At 34.5% G+C, this 27,229-nt stretch overlaps 3 protein-coding genes across 3 annotated transcripts; all 3 read left to right on the top strand.

Moving 5' to 3' along the window:
• Positions 1–1,555: 1,555 nt before the first annotated feature.
• LOC105768537 (dirigent protein 4-like) lies at positions 1,556–2,355 on the top strand. Its single transcript, XM_012588497.2, has one exon. It carries the CDS (start codon positions 1,676–1,678, stop codon positions 2,198–2,200), a length of 525 nt encoding a protein of 174 aa, XP_012443951.1. The 5' UTR covers positions 1,556–1,675; the 3' UTR covers positions 2,201–2,355.
• Positions 2,356–10,224: 7,869 nt separating this feature from the next.
• On the top strand, positions 10,225–10,966 carry LOC105768533 (dirigent protein 4). Its single transcript, XM_012588494.2, has one exon. It carries the CDS (start codon positions 10,292–10,294, stop codon positions 10,814–10,816), a length of 525 nt encoding a protein of 174 aa, XP_012443948.1. The 5' UTR covers positions 10,225–10,291; the 3' UTR covers positions 10,817–10,966.
• A 15,441-nt stretch (positions 10,967–26,407) lies between these two features.
• Positions 26,408–27,224, top strand: LOC105768532 (dirigent protein 4). The gene has a single exon (XM_012588493.2). It carries the CDS (start codon positions 26,446–26,448, stop codon positions 27,040–27,042), a length of 597 nt encoding a protein of 198 aa, XP_012443947.1. The 5' UTR covers positions 26,408–26,445; the 3' UTR covers positions 27,043–27,224.
• Positions 27,225–27,229: the final 5 nt, after the last annotated feature.

Below are 27,229 nucleotides of genomic sequence, written 5' to 3'. Positions count from 1 at the left end.
TCAAAGGGCAATATCCACACGAAAATCAAAACGCAGGGGGAGGAAACTTCCAATCTAGACTCTGTTGAATTTCTGGGATTAAATTGAAGCTTAAGTTAAGTTTAACAAAAGTTAAATCACAATAAGGAGAAGTTAAATTTGAATTTCTAGTCTCCAACTATAGGCCAAATGTGTTAAATTTTTCAGCTTACTACAATTTCTTTCTTTCATATGGAATAAAACATTAATAAAATTTTTCTTAATTTATACACTCAAACATTCAACTATATTATTTTAGTGTAATATATTTTTCCTGTTTTGAAGATATTGTGTGGGAATCGACATTTATATTATTTAAAACAATGTGTGTGTATGATCTTAAATCATTTTTTTTTATTTTATGTATCGCGATTAAGATTATTTATTTGATGTATTATGTGTTTTTCTTACACGTTTACTTATATGGTTAAAAAATTTATAACTTTTAGACATGGTGACTCCACCCTTACCCTCTAAGATCACTTTGTTGAACAATATTGCTCACTCACACCGGATGACAGACCTCCTCCGGCTGACTTGAAGAAAGCTTGTTCTCAAGCACACCTTTTGTTCAATCATTCGAGTCATGTAACAATATCCCGGAAAATGTTTTCATTCCATGGACTTATTCAATTAGACTCGCACAGACATTTATTTATTTCTTTTTGTTTAAGATGTTGTCGAATCTTTTAACATAAAATGAAATGACAACTCAAGATGATTACACAATTCAATATATCTCTCTTATGGCACCGTGATTAGAGTAATTTATTGACTTGAAACAGTACTAGAGCTTTTGACGCGAAGTGCGATAACAATTCAAACAACCGTCACAATACACAAGTTCTTACTCATAATTTAAGCTGTCAGTTCTGTTCTCACTTCTTTTTTTTTTCTTTTTCGTTTTTTCAAATGAGCAATTTGTCTAAGCGAGTATAGAAAATGTCAAATTCCATGAGACATGTATTAGCACACAATTCAGTTCCAAATTTAACAAATTCCAATAAAGTGTTGCAAGAGTGTGGAAGATTTAGGCAAAATTGAAAGCATCACAGTTCTCTCTCGGATTGATTAGTGTCCCCAAGCCAGAATAAAGTTTTAATTACTCAAGAAAAAAGAGAAAAATTGGCAGAACGGTGGTAGTGAATTCCACAACCTGCTTTGCGTAAAAAACAAAGAAAATTGATTAGAGCCAGCAGCTAATTAGACCATGTTTCTGATTTCTAGATTCGCCGTTAATTTCTGAAGGAGATTTAGAAAGAAAAAAAAAAAAAGAGATTTCACATCAAACAAACATTTGTTTGCAGAAGATAAAATAATTTATAAAATCAACACATCAATCACATGGAATATATAATATCAAATAAATTAAAGTCAATGGACAATATTCACACGAAAACAGAAACGCAGGAGGAGGAAACTTCCAATCTAAAATAATTAGGCCAAGTTTCTGTTGCGTGATCAGGATTTGTGTTCTTTATAATATTGCCACGGCGAAATCAATCATGTATTATATAAAATGTTTGGGACAACAAATTATGTTCATGTCTGCGGGTTTTATCACTATAAATCTTTCTGTCTTCCTAATAAAATTGAAGCAACAATTCTATAGTTTTCATCTACATTTCGCCCCAGAAATTATAGTAAAACAGAGACAATGAAAGGAGCATTGATGTTGAGTTGGATTCTGATCATCTGCCTCTCCCAAGTAGCAGTTCGGAGCCAATACTACTCAGATACCCGACCATATCATCCCAAGCCACCTAAGGTCACCAATCTTCACTTCTTTATGCACGAACATACGGGTGTTACAGCAGTCGTGCTAACCCAAGCTAACATCACAAGCAATAATTCATCAGTGACATTTGCCACCCTAGTTGCTGTTAATGATCCCCTCAGGACTGGTCCTGAGCCTGACTCAGAGGTGATTGGAAATGTTCAGGGTATTTCCCTCTTAGCCGGATCAAATGCATCGAGCACGCAGTACATAGAATTTGGATTTAATACCGGTAAGTTTAACGGCAGCTCTCTAAGCGTATTTTCAAGGGGAGAACCAGGGCTTGCGGTGGTCGGAGGAAGAGGACGATTCATGATGGCAAAAGGGACTGCACTATTTAACCCTATCCTTATAAATGCCACCAATGTCATTATGGAATTTAACTTTACTGTAGTTCATTACTAAGGTGTCATTTACAGACTCAATTCTCTTGGATTGTGAAAAAGTCGTATGATTCCGCTCCACTCGGATAGAATAAGTGTATGAGATTGACATTCTCATACTTCATCATTGTACTTTATTATTTTATTACAAATATATTTATTCAGTATTTATCTTCATCTCTGCTAGAGGTTGGTTTACGCAAAAGCTGAGAAAAGTTTACTTTGCTCAATATATCAACCAAACAATTATGAAATGGTGTCAAAGTCAAATATTACAACGAAGCAGCAAGTTTACTTTGCTCAATATATCATAACAGATATATTCTTGAGTTGAGATGAATAAATCTTGAGAATGACTTCAATTCCCAGGAAATGATTCAAATCACCAACACCTTTACTCGAAAATCTCTCCACCAAAGTTTGACCAAAGTAAAAAAGAAAACTTTTATTATTTTTATTGATACAAAATTTTGTTTGAATCAATAAATTCGGATTTAACTATACTTAAAAGCCTCTAATTATCGATAAGTCCATGCATAATATCAAATTTAACCCTTAATGTTTATATTTTTACTCATATTGGTTTTAGTCTCAACCATTTTAAAGAGGTCAAATTTGACCACCAACATTTAAAAAGAATCGAATTGTTATTTTTTTAAATAGAAATACTTATTAAAACATTAAACTTTTAAACATAACAGCCCACTTAGCAATCTACATGTAGTCCATGCTAATTTTATGAATTTTTATGAACTCTTTTTATAATTTGAATATTTTATAAATTTTAAATCATTTGGTGAGGTAACATAAAAAAAGCGAATTGTAATGTTTGTATAAAGTATATGTAATTAAGTTGTCGCGTCAACATCATTAAAAATTAATGTTTTGCCACCATTTTCAATAAAAACGGATTTGACACTCAACTTACTACAATTTCTTTCTTTGATATAAATTTTCACTTTTAGTTTGATAAAAATCTTAACTCGAATTGGAATATAATATTAATAAAAATACTCTTAACTTATAAACTCAAACATTCAACTGTATTATTTTAGTGTATTATCTCTTTCTTGTTCTGATCATATTATTTAGCATTTGACATTTATATTATTTTAAAGAAAATTGTGCATGATTTTGAATTAATTATTTTATTTTTATGTATTATGAATAAGATTATTTATTTGATGAATTATGTGCTGTCGTTTACAGTTTGGCTTATATGGTTGCAAAATTTATAGTTGCTAGACGTTGCCACTCCACCCTTACAACAAGTAAAACCCACCTATCCTCTCAGATCACTTTGTTGAACAAAGCTCACTCACAGCGGAAGACAGGAAGGAGCAAGATTGCTTATATGCGACCTCATCCAGTTGACTTGAAGAAAACCACGATCATATCATGTTGCATCTCACCACTCACCGCGGCAATACCTTGCGGCGTTTACAGAGAAAAGTGCCACATAGGTACTCCTGTAGTGGCTTATGCGCATGATAAGTGGAGGTTACCCAGAAAACGCGGCTAATTCACTCACGTCAGCCAGCGAATTTCAACATTTCAGCGGATAACACATTAGTGCACATGGTGGCGACCAAGTCTCAGATACCGTAAATTATACAATTAAGAAATATAATTAATTTTTTAAATTTTAATTTGTATATATTAGTGGCGTTTCTCTCGTTGAATGCCACGAATAGTTTCATTTATAGAGGCGTCCTCTTGAGTTTGGCGGTATTCTGTTGTTAATAAATAAAATTTATTAATTTTAATTTATTTTAGGTCATGAAGAGTTGTTTTAGTACATCAATAGTAGATAATATTGTCGCTACCACTATTTTCAATCTCATCGGATTAATCTCATCACCTATCCAAAGGGAGTCTAAGTGTAGTTAACTATAAACTAATTAAAATAGAATAAAATGAATTTGCAAAAGAAAGTGGTAAATTTTGAATATAAAAACAAGCGCAAAAGAAGTAAAATGTCAACAAATATTAGTCATTGATTACCTAACGTTTAACCGATATTAAGTTGTATTATATGGTCGGATCAATTCGAGAAGATAACTTATATTAGTAGATAATTTAAAAGGTCCATTAAATCGAAATTGAGCAAATCAGTTAAAGGATTATTATGCAGTCTATCAAGTTCTATTAGATAGATATCTTGTCTTTAGTATCGAAACAGATGACTCCCAGAAGATAGAGACGTAGATGTTATTGTCTGGATTGATAATACATAAAGAAAGACTCAATTCAAATTAATCTTAGATTTGTTTGTGGATTAATTTATTTGTGATGTTCATAGTGACTTACCTCAAACTTGACTAAGTGACTAACTATGTGTGCATAACTCGTACACTTAGATGTAGTGAAAGATTGAGTTCAAAACAACTAAAAATCCGAAAGCTAATATGTTAGGCATACTACTTTTGCACGACATAGCTTCATTCAGATAGTGGAATTCATAACCCATTAAAGGGTAAATGATATTCTCTCATTAGCATTAAATGATAGATGAAAAAGTAACAAGGCCACGAATCATTTGTCTAGGACAAATAGTAATCAAGCCATTTACCACAAAGACAAACGATCTATGATCATGTTTAATTTTCATCTAGCATGTAATGTAGATGAATTTGTATCATTTACCCATTAGTTGCGCAATGAATTCCACTATTGTGAACGAACTTATATACTACAGAAGTCGTATATCCAATGCACCAACTTTTGGTTCCTTATCTATTTGAACTCAGACTTTTACTTACCTCAAAGTATATGATACACACATACATAGTCCATCATCCACTCAGGATTAAGGTATATATTTATTATGGGACAAGGATTTTCTTGTCAAATAATTTTTATATATTTGAGAAGATTTAGAAAACCTTATAATCTCTACATCCTCTTAAAAATTTTATCCTTTTCTCTACACCCAGTGCCATACTTTTCTCATCCATGACATGCATAAAGCTTACTCCTTTTGAATATGAAAAACATTTGTAACGGGATTATTGTGCAAGTGTACACAGTTGTTCAAGTAATAAGTAAGTAAAATGAGTTATCATCTCCATAGGGGCTGTGTGTGTTAATTGATTATTTGCAAATTTATAAATTCACAATTTGGTATAAAAACATTGGTGCGTCATTGAGAACACCAAAAATACCATATCCCTATAAAATAATGAAAAGAATAGTATAAGGGAAGTAAGGTCAAATCCTCAAAGACTGGACTTGTACAAGTTCTTGTTCCTCGAGATCCCGGACAGGGTCATGCCCAAGAAAAATGGCGTACCTGGATAAAAAATAAAAAAATAGACTTAAAAGTTTGGTTGAGTTGAGATTGCGTAAATTGAAATTGAAATTGTAAAAATAAACAGAGTTGAGAAAAGAGAGTTTTTGATGGAGAGATTCCAGCCTCCAGTTATCTCGATCCTCTTTCAGAATGCACAATAGACGTGTCTGCTAACTTAATGATAGCACCTATTTTCATTAAAAAACCCATGGTAAGTGATTCATAAATAGAAAATGCATTACAGTTATGGAGACCCCTAAATCACACATAGCTTTTTTAATTCCTAAGTGGCCTCTTTTGCATGGTATTGTAAACATTCCCCTATCTTTGCATTTTGTTGGCATCTTCCACTATAACACTGTGGATACATTTTCACCAACGCTTACCCTTTCATTACCAGTTAATTTTCACTTGTTGGTGTAGAGCTCCTTATGAAACTTGGCATATCGCAGAATTTGTTTGATGGCATCCAATAGTGGTATGTTGATCTCAACATTTCTGAATGTTTCGAGGATCTCCTTATCCTCTTTACCTTTCCGATTTTGGTTCAATCATCTTAGAAATGGAGGTTGAATTTTAGGCAATGGAGGTTTCATTCGAACTAGTTCGTCGTTCTCGTGCTTCTCTTGGGCAAAATCTTTGCCAAGATTTCTACCAGGAATTGGTTCTAGTTCTCTTCCACTTTGCAATGTCACTACATTTGCATTTTGTCTTGGGTTTGGCTCTTTTTGTGATGGTAGCTTCCCTTAAGAGTTCATTTTCTCAATTGATATGGTCAACTCTCTTATAGACACCTCAGTTTTCTATTAAAAATCAAGCATATTAGCTGCTAATTTATTGACCATGGTTTCTAGAGAAGTACATCAATCTCGCGGCTATTGTTGAAACTAATTTTGGTATGGCTAGTTATATCGTAGGTTGACCCTATAACTCAAGTTAGGATGGTTTTTCCATCCTGGGTTATAGGTATTAGCGTAAGGATCATATCGACTTTGTGGTGGCCCAGGAAAGTTCTCCACAGCATTCAAATAGGCCATAGTATCATCATACAAACTAGGACATAAATCAATTGTATGTTTAGGTATGGAACAAATTCCGCATAGTCAAGTTAGTTTTGCTTTTTCTGCAATAAGAGAATTCATAATATTAGTAAGTCTATCAACTTTATCTTCTAAGGTTGAATTACTTAGCTAGTGAACCCTTCTAGTGGGTTTAGGATTGGCTCAAAATTGTTGATTATTCATAGCCATCGTGGATATCAAGTCCCTTACTTGTTGGGGAGTCATGTTGACCAATACCCCTCCACTGGCGGCATCTTCCGTGTTCATTTCTATAGGTTTCCATCCTTCATAAAAGTATTGGAGTAAAGACTGTTTCGTTATACCATGTTGTGGGCAACTTGTACACAACTTCTTAAATCGCTCCCAATAGTCATAAAGAGACTTTACTTCTTTTATTCTTATCCCAACGATCTCCCTTATTAACTCAATTGCATACGATGCTAGAAAAGATTATTGAGAAACAAACGAGAAAGATCAGTTTAAGTTGTAATAGATCTAGAGGGTAGATAAAATAACCATTCCCTAGTAGAATCTGCTAGGGAAAAAGGGAAAGCACCCAATTTGATTTGATCCTTAGTTATGCCCTAAGGTTTTATGCTAAGACAAACCATATAAAACTCTTTTAAATGTTTGTGGGGATTTTTGTTTTGCATTTCGTTAACCCTCACATTAAGCACTTCTTCTGGTGGATCGACTCCTACTCTTTCATTTTCTAGTGTTTGAGTAGGGTTTTCGTTAACCCTAGACACATTGTCATCTGCTTCTATCTCCAGCGGTGGGTTAGTCTGAGTCCTTACCACCCCTAACTGCTTTTTATGTAGTTTTGTTTCTTTGCGATTAGCTCACGCAATCTTCTCTATCTCTGAATCAAATGTAAGAATACTTGGAACAGATCTGGTAATAAGAAACAAAAGGAGCAAGATTAGTACGTTACTAGTCCCCAGCAACAGTGTCAAAATTTGGTGCATCGTTGAGAGCACCAAAAGTATCATATCCCTATAAAATAATGAAAAGAATAGTATAAGGGAAGTAGGGTCAAATCTTCAGGGATTGGACTTGCACAGGTTCCTCTTCCTCGATATCCCGAGCAAAGTCTTGCCCAATAAAAATAGCGTGCCTGGAAAAGAATAAAAAAACAAAATTAAAAGTTTGGTTGAGTTGAGATTGCATAAATTGAAATTGAAACTGTAAAAATAAACAGAATTAAGAAAATAGAGTTTTTGATAAAGAGATTCCAGCCTCCGGTTATCTCGATCCTCCTCAGGTTCAATCCTAGGCTTTTAGATGATCCTTATCATAACAGAATAAGCCAGTTATAGTGGAAGAGGACGCCTATGACCACCAGCTCCACTTAGATTTTAGACTCACGATATAGAGGAACCTGACTCTAACCAATCGTCACTTTTATGGAACCGTTTTACACTAGATCATCACTTCTCAATGGCGAATGCCACGCTATTTTGTCTCTTGGACTTGACAAACACTGACGCAGTAGGCTAACGAACCGACTGTGCAACCTTCCCAAAACATATAAAGCGGCCGCCTTTGCACAAGATGAAAAGATCACATTTGAAGGGACATGGATAGAAGCGTCAATCTTGTAATACAGAGAAATGACGAATATTTGTTGAGAAGGTTAAGTGTGGATTCTAAGCCTCATGAACCCTTTTTGGGTAATCTTCGACAACCTTTGGCTAGATGAATTTAGTGGCTCATGCTTTTTGGGGAAAAAGAAATAAACTTAATAAAAATGGAATTTTATTGAATAAATAAAAGGAACAAAAGCTAGAGCTTTTTGGGAGAGGGAGCTTTTACAGAAAAGATGAGTGCAATTTATGTCACTCCATCCTCTATTTATAGTACTCAGAAAACCTAGTTTATTCCTATCTAAATTCTAAAAGATAAATAAAGATAAAAGCTAAAATGAAATTTAAATAATAATTTTAACAATAATCCTAATATAATTAAAATTTAAATAGAGTATTGTGTTTATAAAATCTTTTCTTTGAACTGTTGCTCTCAAGTCTTCCACACTTTGCATTTTTGGCACAACTTCTTTCCTATTTCGCATGCTGGCCCATTTTGTTTCAAATTCATGCTTTTGCTCCTAAATTTCCTTTTGCCTTCAATTTAATCCCTAGCATATAAAAAAACCATAAATAGCTCAAATTAGCAGGATCATACTCAAAATAATTATGTAATTAATACATAAAAATATGTCAATCCAGAGTATTATCAAACACAATAATTTTAGTGATGATGATTTAACTAAATTAATTTAACTGGATGCAAAATTTGGTCCCTAATGCATTTTTAAACTAAGTATGCAAAATAATCTAAATGTATGAATGGATTTTAGCAACAGAAACACAACTTCAACAATCAATAACATGTATAGGTTAAGATAATTACATTAATCAACTTAATTTATTTTCATCATGCTTAACAGTGTTCGGAAAGCATTCCATGGCAACTTGATCTTTCATGAGTTTAGAAACCAAATTAAGTCCTTTCAGATCTTCTACTTAGTGAAACATGCATTTTACTGATCATATGAAACTAAAGGTTTCTTAGTATTTATGTGAGGTAATAGGTGTGTCATCTCATTTCTTTAGTGGTAGAGATCTAATTTTCAAGCAAGCCTATGGTAATAACATTTCTCATTCGACTATTGAGTGCATAGTCCTTGAACATTAAAGACTCTGAGTGCTTTGAGTGATCCTTAGTGAGGATGTCAATTCTTGTTGAGTTTAAATTTCATGTAATTATTGAGATAGGAGAGATGCCTTTGTTTTTATGTATTGAAAATTTTTGCTTGGATTACTTGTATTCTTTAGTGTCATTTTAGTTCGAATTTCTAATGCTTGATTATCTGTGGATTATCCTGAGACATTATCGGTGAAAACAATAAATTAAGGGAAGTGCACTTGATTGTGGAGGACAAGCAAACGCTTAAGTATGGAGATATTTGATGAGTGCTAAAAGAAACCATATTTTAACCTCGCTCTTAATTCGTTTTTAGGTGATTTTTCGATGTTAATGGTGAATTTTATTATCCTAATCCTTTAAATTCATATTTTAATGCTTAATAGAGCATTTGGGAGCAAAACGTGTGAAGAATGGAAAATCAGAGTAAGCTACATGAGCCACACGGGCTGACCCATTCCACACGGCCATGTGGTAGTTCGTGTCGATTTTATGAATTTGTACACTAAATTACAGGAAATTGCATTTTTTTAGGTTTTTCGGGCATTCTAAGATGTATATATAAGAAAAATTTTCTTAAATATTCTATGATAACTCACTCCTATCTTCTTTTTTTTGTCATATTTAATCTTAGAATACCCGAAAAAACGTATCAAATAAATGATTTATAAAATCAAACATCTTTTATTTGCAGAAGATAAAATAATTTATAAAATCAATCACAAGTAATATATAATATCAAATAAAATAAAGTCAATGGACAATGCACCATTCACACGAAATTAAAAACGTAGGAGAGGAAACTTCCAATATAAAATTAATTTACAAGTGGATCATAGACAATGAGACCATGTTTCTTTTGCGTGATCAAGGTTTGTGTTCCTTTTAATATTACTACGGCGAAATATTATATAAAATATTTGGGACAATAAATTATTTTCATGTCTGCGGGTTTTATCGCTATAAATATTTCTGTTTTCTTAATAAAAATAAAGAAACAATTCTATAGCTTTCATCTACATTTCGCCCCAGAAATTATAGTAAAGCAGAGACAATGAGAGGAACATTGATGTTGAGTTGGATTCTGATCATCTGCCTCTCCCAAGTAGCAGTGCAGAGCCAATACTACTCGAAGAGCCGACCATATCATCCCAGGCCACCTAAGGTCACCAATCTTCACTTCTTTATGCACGAACATACGGGTGTTACTGCAGTCGTGGTAGCCCAAGCTAACATCACAAGCAATAATTCATCTGTGCCATTTGCCACCCTAGTTGCCGTTAATGATCCCCTCAGGACTGGTCCTGAGCCTGACTCAGAGGTAATTGGAAATGTTCAGGGTATTTCGCTCCTGGCTGGATCAAATGCATCGAGTACGCAGTACATAGAATTTGGATTTAATACCGGTAAGTTTAATGGCAGCTCTCTAAGCGTATTTTCAAGGGGAGAACCTGGGCTTGCGGTGGTTGGAGGAAGAGGACGATTCATGATGGCAAAGGGGATTGCACTATTTAACCCTATCCTTATAAATGCCACCAATGTCATTATTGAATTTAACGTTACTGTAATTCATCACTAAGATGTTATCTACTGACTCAATTCTCTGGGACTGTGAAAAAGTCATATGATTCTGCTACACTTGATTACAATAAATGTATGAGAATCTCATACTTCATCATTGTACTTTATTATTTTATTACAAATAAAGATTAAATTGTTTGCTACAAAAGAGACATAAATATATCTATTCAGTATTTATTTCATCTCTGATAGAGGTTGGTTTACCAAAAAATGAGAAAGTTTACTTTGCTCAATATATCATAACAGATATATTCTTGTGTTGAGATGAATAAATCTTTATACGTCAATTCTCAAGAAATGATTCAAATCACCAATATCTTTAATGAAAAATCTCTACACAAAAGTTTTAACTAAGTCAAAGGGATAAGCTTTATTATTTTTAGTGATACAATATTTTGTTTGAATCAATAAATTCAGATTTCGCAATTCTTAAGCTTGATCAATAAATCAAAACATAATGTCAAATTTAACCTTAAACGTTATGGCCAGCCAAAGTTGTTCAAACGGCCATCTGCGAGCGTAATTGTTGACCAAAGTTGTTAGAAGACCATCAGAAATTGTCAGCCTCCAAGTTGCCAGATGACCCAAATTTGTGTAAGTTGTCAAGCAATGCCGAGAAGAGGCTAAATGGCCCTTGCTCCTCATGTACCTTAACAACTATGGTTGTCTCCAAGGGCCATTTCGGAGCATGATGGCTGGCCAAAGTTGTTAGAAGGGCCATCCATGATAATTATATATTTTTAAAATAATTAAAGATGTTGAAGCTACTCTTTAATATTTCAAAATTATATTAATCACATGACATCTGATTTTAAAATAAATATTTCTTGAGGAATTAATTACATAAAATTTTTTGTCATCCACATAGTGGGTGTCACAAATTTTAGTATTTGTTGAAAAAAAAAATTACAGGAGTTTACTTGGTAAATAAAATACTAAAACTTATAACTAAATTTACCGATACAATTAGTTTATACTTATATTGTCTAAGTAATTACATTTCACCATATTTGACAGGAAAGAAGTGAAAGGACCAAAGAATTAGTTAAATATTAGGAGTAGCTACTGCTCCACATGATCAAGGACACTACTAGAATGAAGTTATTTGGTCTAAAGGGAATTGTAGTACATACAATTAACAGAAAAGTTAATGAAGGTTGGCGAACTCTAGAATTAATCTTCATATATCGGGAGAATATCGATTGATTGTATTAATCTTCTATTCTTGTTGCTTAGTTCTTATGCATAGAATACTATTGTTTGATGTAGCAAATTATTTTCCTTTTCTGGACCAAATCCACAAATAGAGGTATTTGAACTTAAAGCCTCATTAATGTTGAAAGAATATCATATTACTTGAAATATTATAAAAATATGCTTGAGGAAGTGCAAGTCTATCTAATACGTTAGACCAAGGAGGTTGGATCAGATTAGAATGTTGAAGACTTAGTTGTCAACAGTCCTTATTTATCTTGGTTGTTATTATTATATGGTATTTTAGCTTATATAGCTATTGTTTAATAGGTTTCTGACAGATTTTTATGATGATAGCATGTCTCGAAATCCTTATTTAATTGAGAGACTTGTATAGATTAATGTTGATGTGTTGATTTTTTATAACATTTAATACATTCAAGTGAGAAACATTATTTGTAAGAGTGCATATGATTGTACAAATTTTGTATTGTGGCTTTACATGCTATGTTCTCAATAGGAGAATTTAGTGGTTAGAAAATTGTCTCTTGGGTGCATTGGGATCTAGTGCCTTGGTGTAGTATTGTCGTCTACATGTAGTTGTAATTTTCGAACAAATTGATTTACTAAAATATTCATCAGTTTCATTAACATCTTCATATATTATTCTTAATGGTTTTTGCATGCAAAACAAAATGAAAACAAATATTAACTCACTAATTATCCAACGCTTAATTAATAGTAAGCGATATTATGTGGTCGACTCATAATATAAAAAGACAATTTATATTAGTAGATAATCTAAACACGTCCTTAGTCTAATCGGAATTGAGAAAATCGATTAAAATACTAATATGTTCTCTATCTAGCCTAATTGGTGACATATCTTATCTTTAATATAGAACAAATTACTCCCAAAAGATAAGAATATAGATGTAACTAACTAGACTGACAAGACATCGTATAAAACCCAAATTGAATAGATCCTAAATCCATTTAAATGAAATATAGTTTTCATTGTGTTGGGCCTTTAGTTAAGTCGATCCAATCCAATTTAGACACAATTTTTATTAACTAATCAACTTTCAATATATACATAGATAATTAAAAACGTCAAGATGGTGGCAAAAATTTGTTCTAGCACCGATTACTCTATAACTACCCACTTCAAACTTCGTATCCTTAACTAAATTACCAATATTTAAAAAAAACAAAATTAAATTAAATACCATAATTTATCTCCTTAGAAAAAAATATTAAATCTTTTATTTTGAATATAATTATTTCTCGAGATATCAATTTTATACAACATTTTTCTCAACCACATTGCATGTGTAAAAAAATTTAATATTTAGTGCAAAAAAATTCCAGGTCGTGGGACTTTACTTGGAAAATAAAATACTAAAACTTATAAAATATTATTTACTTTGTAGACCAAAATTTCTTATTTTTGTAAACTGATACTACTGAGGCAAGATGAGTTGATAGTTGCTAACTGGTACTCGATAATGTCACTGTAGACTAATTCGTCAAGGTGGTGGCAAAAAAATGTTTGGACCTGTTTAATGTGATGTGTTATTGAAGATACTATGGTCCATCTATGCAAAATAGTCTTTGGCTTTTGAGGATTTGATTGGATATGAATGAATCAATTCAACCCATGGAAAGTGTCGAGATTCGATCAAGACTGCATTGCTATTCTGGAAATCATATCTTCGTTTGATTCTGCTTTGAAAGTTGTAATTGTAATAGCTGGTTTTAATGTGTAAAATTGTGTTCACTTAGATTCCATGTTAGCAAGCCGAAATTGAATATACAGGCTTATTTAGGTTTTGTATGAGAGCTTATTGAGTGTTCTAATCTTCAGGTACAAAGGTGAGATTTCTATTCTTGAGAAGTGATAGAGTGTAGTTAAAGATAGTAAAATTACTCACTGAGTTAGACTCTATGGACATAAAGAAACCGAACTATGTAAAGAAACCTTGATGTTCTTTATAATTTTGTTTGCACAGAATTGGCATTTGGAAGTGCCAAGCCGTAGTGACCACTACAATCTAACACTTCCCTTTCAATTTTGTATTTTAGCAAGTAAACAATTTAAAGTAGCAACAGATACAGTTAGTCGTTTATACTTATATTGTGTTGGAAAATTACATTTCACCAAATTTGACAGGAAAGAAGTAGAAGGATAAACGAAATAGGAAAATATTAGGAGTAGTATCGGACTGAAGTTATTATCATGACTCAATGCTCAATCCACTTAATTTTATTTCGTCCCCCCACGTATACCAAACAGTTCTCACGAAAACGCTATAACGCAGACAGAACGTGAGCTTGCGATCATCGGAGGAAGAGTAAAATTTAGGATGTCAAAAGGGTTGGCACTGCCTCAAAATTACTTGGTAGATTATAAAATATTAATTATTTTGTTGAACTGAATTTCTTATTTTGTAAACCTATACAATTAGTTATTTATACTTATATTTTGTAGGTAATTTACATTTCACCAAACTTGACAGGAAAGAAGTGGAAGGTGTCGAAACCGTTTTTTGAAAACAAAAATTTTAGTTTTTGACTTTAAAAACGAAAATGGGAGTCGCCACCGATCCTTGATTAAGGTGTGATCGGCTCACCTTAAAAATAATTTTGGTCTACGAAATTTGAGAAAATGAGTTCGGGAGTCAGTTACGCACAAGGAAGGATTAGCACCCTCGTGACGCCCAAAATCGGTACCAAATTAATTATTTAATGCCTTGGTGTCGAAAATTTGAAAAAAAGATTTTAAAATAAGCTTGAATGATGAAATTTGCAAAAGGATAACCAATTGTTCAAGTCATGTAAAGAAATCGAGTCCCAATACGTTAGGGTACAATTTCTCATAATCCCCGAACTTTGAATATCACTCTTATTTTATGCGAAAATCTTCATTTCGAGAAAGTAACAGGCCACACCCAATACGTTAGGGCACGACAAGTTAAGTTCCCAAAAATGATTTTTATGCTCATGCATTTTGAATAAAGAATATTCTCGGTCATTTAAGATTGACAAAGAAAATCAGAACCCAATACGTTAGGGCTCAATTACCCTCGAAAATCCCAAACTTCCAATAATGCTTTTATTCAAAAAAAACCTTTAAATCAAGAAAATAACTTTGATGAATGGTTAAAACCAAAATATATTTTCAAAAGGGTATGTTAAAAAGTTAATATACAATATGATCTGAGATACTTTAATTTAAAATATATGTATATATGTATTTTCAAAATATAAGTATGAGACATAAATAAATTTTGAAAACGTGTATAAGCATATATTAAAACAGTATATATAAGTATACGTATATAAAATTAAAAAATAAATGAAATACATAAAACAAAACAAAAACCTATTATAATTCCTAAGAAAATATGCATGTATATCTATGTATGCGAAATTTATGAAAATAAGATAAAAATATAAAAATATGTACATGTGTATATATTTACAAAAAAAGTATATATAAAAAGTAAAAACAAAAATAAAACATATGTATAAAATATATGCATGTATTTATAAAAGCTTAAAATATATATATATACCTATATATAAAAAATGCTCATATATATATTATATATAAAAAAAACTATGCGTATATATATATATGTATAGAAAATATGATAATAATCAATAATAATAAATAATATAATAAAAATAAATAATTTTAATAATAAAATAATTAATAACAAGGGACCCAAATTGAAACTACAGGAAACTTTCAGGTAAACATTTAAAATAATAAAAGCTGAAGACTAATTTGTAGTGCGCTGGAAACATCAAGGAGCAAACAAGAAATGTACCAGCCCCTTATACGCAGCGTTTTCATGTTGGACCAAATTGAAACAAGAAACAAACGTGCGGTCAAAATTGAAAATAAAAAAATTGCATTGAAGGTGACTCAAAAACAGAGGGACCAGTTGCGTAAATTCCCCATTCAGGGCCAGAACGCGCGGACCCTGCTTGCAGGTCGGGTCGGCGCGCGGATCTAGCCCCTTGCAAAATGGCGTCGTTTCACTTTTGTTATTTAAAACAAATTTTTTTGTTAAAAACTTATTTACAGCTGAAAGGGAAAAAAAATTGAGAATCCTTTGCTAGGGTTTTTTTAAAATTTTTCCTTCTGCGTCGTCGCTCGTCGGCCTTTTGAACCGGATCCCCGATTGCGGCGGAGATGGTAGCAAACGGTGGCCCGAACACAGAGGTAAACTCCTCTTCACTCTCTTCTCTTTATAAATCAACAGTAAACATGAAAAAAAATAATGAACGCCGGAAAAAAAAAGCCACCTTTATATTCAAGAAAAGTTTGTATCTTTCTTTCTTTTTCTCTGTATTTTTCAGTGTTTCTATGTGTATTCCTTTACACCGAAAATCCCCCCCATTTTACAGATTACAAAATGGCCTTTTATAGGCCGAAAAAGAGAAAGAAAATAATCGAAAAAGAAGGAAAAAAAAATATTACTTCCTGTTTGTTTTTCTTTGGACTCCTTGAGTCCATTTTTTCAGGCGTTCATGGAGTGTAAACGCGCGTGGGGAGGCCGACCTCCGAGTTGTGCGGCGACTGGGCGTTGGGCACGACACTGACAGCTTGCTGCGGCGCTCCTTGCTGCCATTTGCTAAAGGTTCTAGGGTTTAGCTTTCTTTTTTCTTTTGGGCCGTGTTTGCTTTAGATGAGCTTGTAAATCTTGGACTGATTTTAATTTTGTTTGGACCTGGATCGATTGGGCCTATTACAACTGCCCCTCTTTGTTCATTGTCGTGTAACGGGAATAGAGCAAAGACTACAAGGCCCAATTGTTCCTGGTCCTACTGAATCTCAACTTATTTCATGCTTCTCTTTCCAGTAGCCTTGTTCCTTCCTACTGCATCTTCAGAGGTATAGGAACTGGTACTTTAATCCACTCCATTGCAACTTCAATGAGATAGGAATAACTGGCTTCAATGTACTCCACTGTAATCTCAGGGAGGTAAAATCCGCCATCTTCGATCTGCTTCGTCACCAGTATGGGAAGACAAGATCCGCTTTCTTCGATCTACTTCGCCACCAGTATGGGAAGACAAGATCGGGTATCTTTGATCTACTTCACGCCAATACATGAAGACAAGATCTGTTTTCTTCGATCTACTTCACGCCAATACATGAAGACAAGATCTGGTATCTTTGATCTACTTCACGCCAGTACACGAAGACAATATCTGCTTTCTTCGATCTGTTTCACCACCAGTATGGGAAGACAAGATCTGTTATCTTTGATCTACTTCACGCCAGTATATGAAGACAAGATCTGCTTTCTTTGATCTGCTTCGCCACCAGTATGGGAAGACAAGATCTGGTATCTCTGATCTACTTCACGCCAGTACATGAAGACAAGATCTGCTTTTTCCTTCGATCTGCTTCGCAACCAGTATGGGAAGGCAAGATTTGTTATCTCTAATCTACTTCACGCCAGTACATGAAGACAAGATCTGCTTTCTTTGATCTGCTTCACCACCAGTATGGGAAGGCAAGATCTGGTATCTCTGATCTACTTCACGCCAGTACATGAAGACAAGATCTGCTTTTTCCTTCGATCTGCTTCGCCACCAGTATGGGAAGGCAAGATTTGTTATCTCTGATCTACTTCACGCTAGTACATGAAGACAAGATCTGCTTTCTTTGATCTGCTTCGCCACCAGTATGGGAAGGCAAGATCTGGTATCTCTGATCTACTTCACGCCAGTACATGAAGACAAGATCTGCTTTTTCCTTCGATCTGCTTCGCCACCAGTATAGGAAGGCAAGATCTGTTATCTCTGATCTACTTCACGCCAGTACATGAAGACAAGATCTACTTTCTTTGATCTGCTTCGCCACCAGTATGGGAAGGTAAGATCTGGTATCTCTGATCTACTTCACTCCAGTACATGAAGACAAGATCTACTTTCTTTGATCTGCTTTGCCACCAGTATGGGAAGGCAAGATCTAGTATCTCTGATCTACTTCACGCTAGTACATGAAGACAAGATCTGCTTTCTTCGATCTACTTCACCATCAGTATGGGAAGACAAGTATGGGAAGACAAGATCTGCTTTCTTCGATCTGCTTCGCCACCAGTATGGGAAGGCAAGATCTGGTATCTCTGATCTACTTCACGCCAGTACATGAAGACAAGATCTGCTTTTTCCTTCGATCTGCTTCGCCACCAGTATGGGAAGGCAAGATCTGTTATCTCTGATCTACTTCACGCCAGTACATGAAGACAAGATCTACTTTCTTTGATCTACTTCGCCACCAGTATGGGAAGACAAGATCTGCTATCTTTTCAACCTGCTCCACGGCAACTCAGGGAGATAAGGCTTTATGATTTCACCAATCTGTTCTCTGTGGAACATAACCTGTATGATTTATTTTGTGAACCTAATTATGCCTAGTGAATAGGATGTCATGATCAAATGAATCAAATTCTCCTAACTAGACATGTATGAATGACATTTGAATGAATGTAGAATGTCATAAAAATGATATTTTAACACTTGAGTTGTCATTACTCCAAGTTTATTAAGGTCTTATCGCTTAATGTACTATAGCGCCTTTATGCTCGGCTGGTGAACCCAATAAGCACTTGACCAGATTGCCCCACGCTGTAAACCTCCAAGTTTGATCTACTGGGATGCAAAATTTGTACCATCTTTTCCTGTTGTAACCCAAGAGTAAAAAATTTGGCCTTTTCTCAATCCTCTGTTATCACAATTCAAGGATACAGGATGTGAAACTTTTTGGTCTCTTACACAATTCCCAGGGTGTTGTACCAAATGCTCATGCACAAATGAAGAAATCTTCTCCAAGAACAACTTCTTCTTATTATTCGGTGATCATTACTTGCTTATTCATTGAAGCTTTGTCACCAACACGACATCTTACCATTTTGTTCAAGTAATACTTTAGACAAGAAAATCCAAAGAGATAGTCTTAATTTTGACTCTTCTTTATCAGATTTCCAACCTGATGCGTTCTAAACAATAGTCTTGTTTGAGGTTCCTATATTATTCAGAAACTTCTAGAGTAATATGCAAAACTTCCCTTGTGAAAGTTTTATTAGTCCATTAATCATTATTCTAATGCAACATGCTTGTAAAAAAGATCATGGATAAGAATTGAGTTGGTTCTGAGCATAGCTTGAAATGAATAAGTTGTCAAAGATAATAAAGATGGATAACAAAGAAATTGATTTATGAATGCATATCTTGGAAATGAATGAAGTGTTCCAAGAATAACAAAAAATAATATAAGGATTAGGTGCCCCAGATATCGCAGCTTGAACTTCTCTGTACAAATTTTTAAAGACCATTCTGAGTTTAACATGTGTTTAGGAGTACTTTGTCGATGCCCCAAGATGTCGCCTACCCTTTCCTGTTGATTCAGGTATAGCAAGACCACTGCATGCCCCCATTCTGATCAGTATTTGAGCTGCTCTGAAAAATTCAAACGCCATTTTGACCAACATTTAAGCCGCCCTTTTTGGGTTTTCAACTCAAATCCCCTTTGGTCTAAGGCGCCCTTTACGGGTTTTCACCTTAGCCTCTCCATTTTACTTTTTCATTTTTTATTTTCATCTTTTCATTTTTTCACATCACTTCTTTTTCTTTTTTTTTGGGACTCAAGCTGCCCTTTGCGGGTTTTTACCTTGGTCCTCTCCTTCTCTAAGTAGAGTATTTCCTGACTGAATCTGAGTTTACAGGACTTTGCAGGTTTTATCATTCATCTCGCTCAAAATCAAAGCTCCTTTGAAAAAAACCTTCTCTATAATCATAAGGTTCCTCCCAATTTGGTATCCGTTTCCTTCCAAAATATTTTTTGTAGAGGGAAGATCTACAACATTTGGTCACCCTCGTGGAATTCTCTAGGATGAACCTTTTGTTATAGGCTCGCATCATTCATTTCTGGTACATCTGACCATGATGAATAACTTTTAATCTTCTTCCTTCTATCAAGTTCAATTGATCACATTGCGATTGGATCTATTCTGCCTCATCCAACCTGCTCAGCCAATACCCGGAGAGAAAGAATTTCAACTTCAATAGAAAAAACTGTGATGAGTTAAAGAGAGAGGTACTGCTCTGGTACAGTTTCCACTATATCATTCATGATATTAATCTTGAACGTACTGCAAATTTCTCATATTGTGTTGTTGTTCAGATTGCAATGACAGTGTTTAACCTGGGCATACCCTGGTATAACCATACGAAGACATTTTTGAATTCTTGAAGTAGCTCAACAACATCTTGCTTTGTTTCTTCGATCATGCATGTTCCTCAAGGTCACAGTTTCTATTGTCTCCTCATGAGGTAAAATTTCCTTCCTGCTCTACCATCCTTAATAAGTCTAGAAATAGACTACAATTTATGACATCTTCAAAGTCATGAGATCCCTCTAAACACATGTCTCACTCAGAAGGCGATTTTGAGTCTGTAGAAGCGTCACTCATGTCATTGATATTTGGGGACCCATAGTGGGTGCTAAAGGATATACAAATAAATGAATGAATAAATGAATGGTTTGGCAGAAAAGAATCTGAAGGAATGAAAAAAAATTGTAAAGAATGAAAGAACATTTGCTCAAAGATGATTGTAATAATGTATTTCATTAAAATAATAATGTTCAGACGTGAGCCTATTTCACAAAGAGGTTCTCATTGCTTCTAGGCTAAAAGCAACAAGTGTGTTCTGAATATTACTCTAACAAACTCTAAATACTACAGGGTTTCCTCTGCAGTCCCATTATTTATAAAACCTCCCAGGCGAATATCTAACAAGGACCCTTTTATTTGTGTCTGCATATATGGCATCGATATGAAAACCTCACCACTTCTTCATACATTGCATTCCCTTCATCATCCATCATGATTAGGTAGCGAATTTCCTGCACTAGATGGGTCATCAAACTTGACAATACCCATGTCGATGAGTCTTTCAACTTGCTTCTTGAAGGCAGTGCAATTCTCAATCGAGTGTCCCGTAACCCCAGCATGGTATTCACATTGTGTGTTGGCATTATACCATTCGGGATACGGAGGTTGTAGAGGCTTCACATGAAAAGGGGAAACAACATATGCATCAAACAAATTTTGATACAGTTCTTTATACGGTACTGGGATTGGCGTAAACTGAAACTTCTCAGTCTTCATGCCGGAATCTTGCCTCGATGAATTCTGTTGATTACCAACCACCTTTCTTGGCTGACTCACGGTAACTAATTTAGAGTAACCTGTGTTGTTCACCTCATTTTCTCTTCTATTTGAGACTGACCTCTTGTTACTCTCCTCTGTATCAATTTTCCCGCTTCTTATAGCATTTTCGATCATTTCACCATTCATGACTATGTCAGAAAAGCTTTTTGTAGCACTTCCTAACATATGCGTAATGAATGGAGATTTCAGCGTATTGACAAAGAGCATTGTTGTTTCTCTCTCTAAGAGCGGTGGTTGAACTTGGACTGCGACCTCCCTCCACCTTTGTGCATACTGCCTGAAACTTTCGTTCGGCTTCTTCTCCATATTTTGAAGGGTGATTCTGTCAGGAACTATGTCTGTCACATGACTATACTGTTTCATGAACGCTTGTGCCAAGTCCCTCTATGAACCAATTGTGGTACGGTTTAGCTGATTGTACCATTTAGATGTTGCCCCTGAAAGGCTATCCTGGAAACAATGTATCAATAGCTGGTCATTGTTAACGTATCCAGCCATTCGCCTGCAGAACATGGTGATATGAGCTTCTGGGCAAGTTGTCCCATTGTACTTATCGAATTCTGGCATCTTAAACTTGTGAGGGAGTACCAAATCTGGAACTAAGCTTAGCTCTTTGGCGTCAATCCCGCGATAGCTTTCAGTGACTTCCATCGCCTTGAATTTCTCCTCTAGCCATTTGTACCTTTCCTCTAACTGCCTTGGTAACTCCTCTTTTATTCTTTCCTTTTCAGCCACTTCATCAAAGTCAGGAATGACAGAGTTAACAGGGTAGTTTTCGGGGTTAGAGCCCAATCTAACTTAAAAGTTCGAAGCACTGGCCTGGGACTGCTGAGGCTTGATTGTGACAGTGGGTTTATGTGGATATTAAGTTCGAACATGTGGAGGAGTAAAGCCTAGAAGATAGAGTGGTTCATTACCCACTTTGACATCAGCCATGAGACCCTTTCCCTTATCACCTCCTCCGGTCAATAGTTTGGTTAGCTTTGCCATCATATCCTTTTGGGATTCCTGCATTTTCTCAGACATATCCTGTTGCATCTTGTCTAACCGCTCCTGCACTTGTAGCTGAAGTAAGTCTTGCATCTCCTTCTGGTATTGTTCAAGTTTTTCCAATCTCTGATCCATGTCTTTAATCTTTGCTCGAGTGTCCGAATGATTGCTTGGTTGGTTGGTTGGTTTCGAGTTAAGCGGCGAGGATTTTAATTAATTAGGATCATTTAAAGGTGTCTAATGCATATAATGTAATGAAATGCAAATGCATGAAATGAATGCAAAAAAGAGACGTTGATTTATGTTCAATTCTTTACTAGAAAGTTTTACTAAAAAATAAATCTCTTTACATAAAGCGGATATATATATACGGCTTCACCTTCGTACTCCAAGCGAAGGCATCGACCATTCGGATATTAAGATGCACCTCGCGAATTCGAACTCTTTTTTGTTTGATCTAGGTCGTAACTCCTTGCTCATTCACGTTCATTAGCTTCTTTAAGAGGTTGGGACATTTGATGACTTTGAATAATCTTTGACAATTTGAATTCTCAGGTCACGTAGCAAATTCGTATACTCCAATTGTTAGACCTTTCGTGTCACGTTTTCTTAGACTGTACTCATACAATCGTATTATCTTCCACCTTATCAAGAAACCTGTTTTCCATGGTGAGCTCTCTATTAACAACCAAACGTGAATCAACACCTCTTTTCTATAATGAAATGCCATGCAGTCTAAATGCTATGCAGTCAAAGTGAAACATAAAAAAGTCAGTATTATGTATAAAATCATAATTCAATATACACAGGAAATTATAAAAGCACCTATTCAGGACCCCTCTAGGGTTTGGTATAGCTCTACCTAGGGTAAGTTCCTAATGTTTACTATATGAGGGTTATTTTCTAAAGTAAGGGTACCCGAACCAGTAGATTCCTCGATCCTCACCCATTATAGGCTCATGTGGATCGAGTTCAGTTCAGGGGGATACATTTCCCTATGGCTGTACGGAGATGAAAATCTCACGAAGACATAGGTACGGATGTATCTCGGAAGCGGTCCACTACCCTGCACGGAGGTGAAAACCTCACGAAGGACTAGTTTCTCGCTCCTACTTAAAGGGTAACACTGACCATGCAATGCAAAATGCAAATACAGACCAACCAACTTGATTCAATCATGCAAATGATGAAAATCAATAAATGCAAAAGGAAATCATGATTTAAAAAAAAATTGACTTTCGACAAAAAGACAAAGCATAATCAATTCATGACTGGACTCTCAAATGTCCCCAGTGGAGTCGCCAAGCTGTCGAAACCGTTTTTTGAAAACAAAAATTTTAGTTGTCGACTTTAAAAATAAAACTGGAGTCGCCACCGATCCTTTATTAAGGTGTGATCGGCTCACCCTATTTTGGTCTACGAATTTTGAGAAAATGAGTCCGGGAGTCAGTTACGCACGAGGAAGGGTTAGCACCCTCATAACGCCCAAAATCGGTACCAAATTGATCATTTAATATCTTAGTGTCGAAGGTTAAAAAGATTTCTAAAATCGGCTCAAATGATGAAATTTGAAAAAGGATAATCAATTGTTCAAGTCATGTAAAGAAATCGAGTCCCAATACGTTAGGGTACAATTCCTCATAATCCCTGAACTTTGAATATCACTTTTATTTTATGTGAAAATCTTCATTTTGAGAAAGTAACATGCCACACCCAATGCGTTAGGGCACAACAAGTTAAGTTCCTAAAAATGATTTTTATACTCATGCATTTTGAATGAAGAATATCCTCGGTTATTTAAGATTAACAAAGAAAATTAGAACCCAATACGTTAGGGCTCAATTTCCCTCGAAAATCCCAAACTTCGAATATTGCTTTTATTCAAAAAAAAACCCTTGAATCAAGAAAAAATGATTTTGATATATCGAAAAAACCAAGATTTATTTTCCAAAGGGTACGTTAAAAATTAATGTACAATATGAAACAAATATTTTAATTTAAAATATATATGTACATGTATTTACAAAATATGTAAACACAAGCACAATACACAAGTAAATTTGAAAATATGTGTATGCATATATTTAACACACATATACAAGTATACGTATGTAAAAAAGACATGTACAATGAACTTATAGTAATCTCCAAAAATATGTATGTAGATTTCAAAGAAAATACGTATATGTACAAAAATAAGGAAAATACATATGTATTGTAAAATATAAGTGTACATACATATATACTTATTTATAAAAACTATGAAAACAAAAAAAGGAAAAATATATATATATATAAATTATGCACGCATTAAAATATGTATATATATATGTACATATATGAATGCAAAAACTATAAAAATAAAATAATATAAAAAATATAAGAGTATGCGGAGATGTATATATTCACAGAATAAAAGAAAATGTATAAGTATGCATATATATAATATAAGGTACATAAAAGTTACAAAAAATAATTAAATATATAATGTAGAATGCATGTATTTAAAAAGGTTTAAGAATATATATATTATATAAAGAAATATGTATATATATACTATATAAAGAAAATGCGTGTATAAATATAGGAATAATAATAAATAATAATAAATAATATAGTAATAATTTTTAAAAAAATGCAAAAAAAACAAAATAACCAAAAAATGAAATTAAAAAAAAAGAAAGGGGACCAATTTGCGACGCGCGCAGTACATGGGGGACCTAAAATGAAAATAATCCCTCTCCCCAAACGGTGCGCAGCAATGGGGACCGACTTGAAACAAGGTAAAAATATTTGGGCCAAATTAAAAAGAAATAACTGGCTCAATAAAACATGGCGCAAAGGGGGAGGACTTATTGCGCAATTCTCCCACTTAAGGTTGATATGCGCAGACCCCCAGACTAAACAACACCATCTTTGTTCCGTTTTAAGTTTTAGAAAAAAAACAAATTCAGGGTAATATTTTGCCTTTCCCTTTGAAGCAAAAACTGCTTCTTTCTGGGTTTCCTTAACCCTTTGGCCGCCGTTCAGCCCACGCCTCGATTCCGACGGAGGGGACACCAGCTCGAAGACTCCGGCGAAAGGTAAGTCTCCCTTTTCCCCTTTTGTTCTATTATTTCACAAAACAAATAAAAAAGAAAAGAGAAAAAAAAAGTAAAAATGAAAATAGAATAAACGCGATTAACCTTCAATTTTCTTTGTATTTCAATCTTTTCTCTCTATTTTCGTATCTTTTACACTGCATCCCCCTTTTTACACTGAAAATATTGGCCTTTTATAGCCGAAAATGGGAAAGAAAAAATAAATCCAAATAAATCTATTCGGTTGTTTGTTGGCCCGATTTTTTTCTCTTCTCTTTCGCTTGTTGCAGGTACGTGCTTGAGGAGCGGTGTTTGCGGAGAAACGGCACGCGTGGAGGCCGAAACTTGCGGCGACTGGAGATTGCTGGGGCGTTTGAGGGCGGCGGCTACTTGCTGCTACTAGGGTTTTCTGCATTTATTTAAGTATTGGGCTATTTAGTTATTGGGCTTGGGGTTAAATGTTTGGGCTTGTTTGTTGGTCTGGGCCCGGGCATATTTGGGTTTGTACAGAAGGAGCAAAGGATTAGGAGTAGCTGCTGCTCCATATGACCAAGGACACTATGAAAATGAAGTTATTTGAAGGTTGGGGAATTATATTCTTTTATTCTTGTCGTTTAGTTCTTATACACAGAACATTGTAGGAATATAATAATTTAGTACGTAGATTTAAAGAAAAAGAGAAAGAAGACTTTCATATCAAGCAGACTTTTCTTAGCGGAAGATAGAATAATTTATAAAACCAACACATCAATCACATCTAATATCTGATATCAGATAAATTAAAGTCAAATTCAGACAAAAACAAAAACGCAGGGCAGGAAACTTCCAAACATTATATTTATAGATAAAATGGTGTTTACAACCTTCACCATTCTAATTATTAAGGGAAGAAATTCGTATTTATACGTATATAAAAAAGGTATATTCCTATTCAAAAATCAAGCTGCTAATTAGACCAAGCTACCGTTGCGTGGTCAAAATTTGTTTTCTTTTTAATATTACTAGGGAAAAATCAACCAGTTATTATATCAAATGTTTTGGGCAATACATTATTTCCAAAGTCCGCAGGATTTCTCAGTATAAATGTCTCCGTTTTGTTCATAAACATGAAGCAAAAATTCCACTACCTTTCATCAACATTTTTCCTTCACCCCAGAAATTATAGTAAAGCAGAGACAATGAGGGGAGCATCGGTGTTGAGTTGGATTCTGATCATCTGCCTCTCCCAAGTAGCAGTGCGGAGCCAATACTACTCGGACACCCTACCATATCAACCCAGGCCAGTTGTGGTCACCAATCTTCACTTCTATATGCACGAATTTACGGGCACTACAGCAGTCGTGCTAACCCAAGCTAACATCACAAGCAATAATACATCAGTGCCATTTGCCACCCTAGTTGCCGTTAATGATCCCCTCAGGACTGGTCCTGAGCCTGACTCAGAGCTGATTGGAAATGTTCAGGGTATTTCCCTCCTAGCCGGATCAAATGCATCGAGCACGCAGTACATAGATTTTGGATTCAATACCGGTAAGTTCAACGGAAGCTCTCTAAGCGTGTTTTCAAGGGGAGAAGCTGGGCTTGCGGTGGTCGGAGGAAGAGGCCAATTCACGATGGCAACAGGGACTGCACTATTTAACCCTATCCTTATAAATGCCACCAATGTCATCATTGAATTTAACGTTACTGTAATTCATTACTAAGATGTTATTTACAGAGTCAATCGTCTTGGGTTGTGTGAAAGTCATATGATTATGCTCCACTTGTTAGAATAAATGTATGAGAAATATATAGGTTTGTAGTATTAAAAATTAAAATTCTCATACTTGGTCATTGTACTTTATCATTATACGAGAAATAAATATTAAATCCTTAGCTACAAAAATATAT

Source organism: Gossypium raimondii, chromosome 5 (assembly GCF_025698545.1).
Source record: "Gossypium raimondii isolate GPD5lz chromosome 5, ASM2569854v1, whole genome shotgun sequence".
Classification (NCBI taxonomy): domain Eukaryota; kingdom Viridiplantae; phylum Streptophyta; class Magnoliopsida; order Malvales; family Malvaceae; genus Gossypium; species Gossypium raimondii.
This window is presented reverse-complemented; position numbering and strand designations above follow the sequence as displayed.

Coding starts and splice junctions, on each gene's coding strand:
- LOC105768537 (XM_012588497.2), top strand. CDS start 1,676: ATGAAAGGAGCATTGATGTTGAGTTGGATTCTGATCATCTGCCTCTCC.
- LOC105768533 (XM_012588494.2), top strand. CDS start 10,292: ATGAGAGGAACATTGATGTTGAGTTGGATTCTGATCATCTGCCTCTCC.
- LOC105768532 (XM_012588493.2), top strand. CDS start 26,446: ATGAAGCAAAAATTCCACTACCTTTCATCAACATTTTTCCTTCACCCC.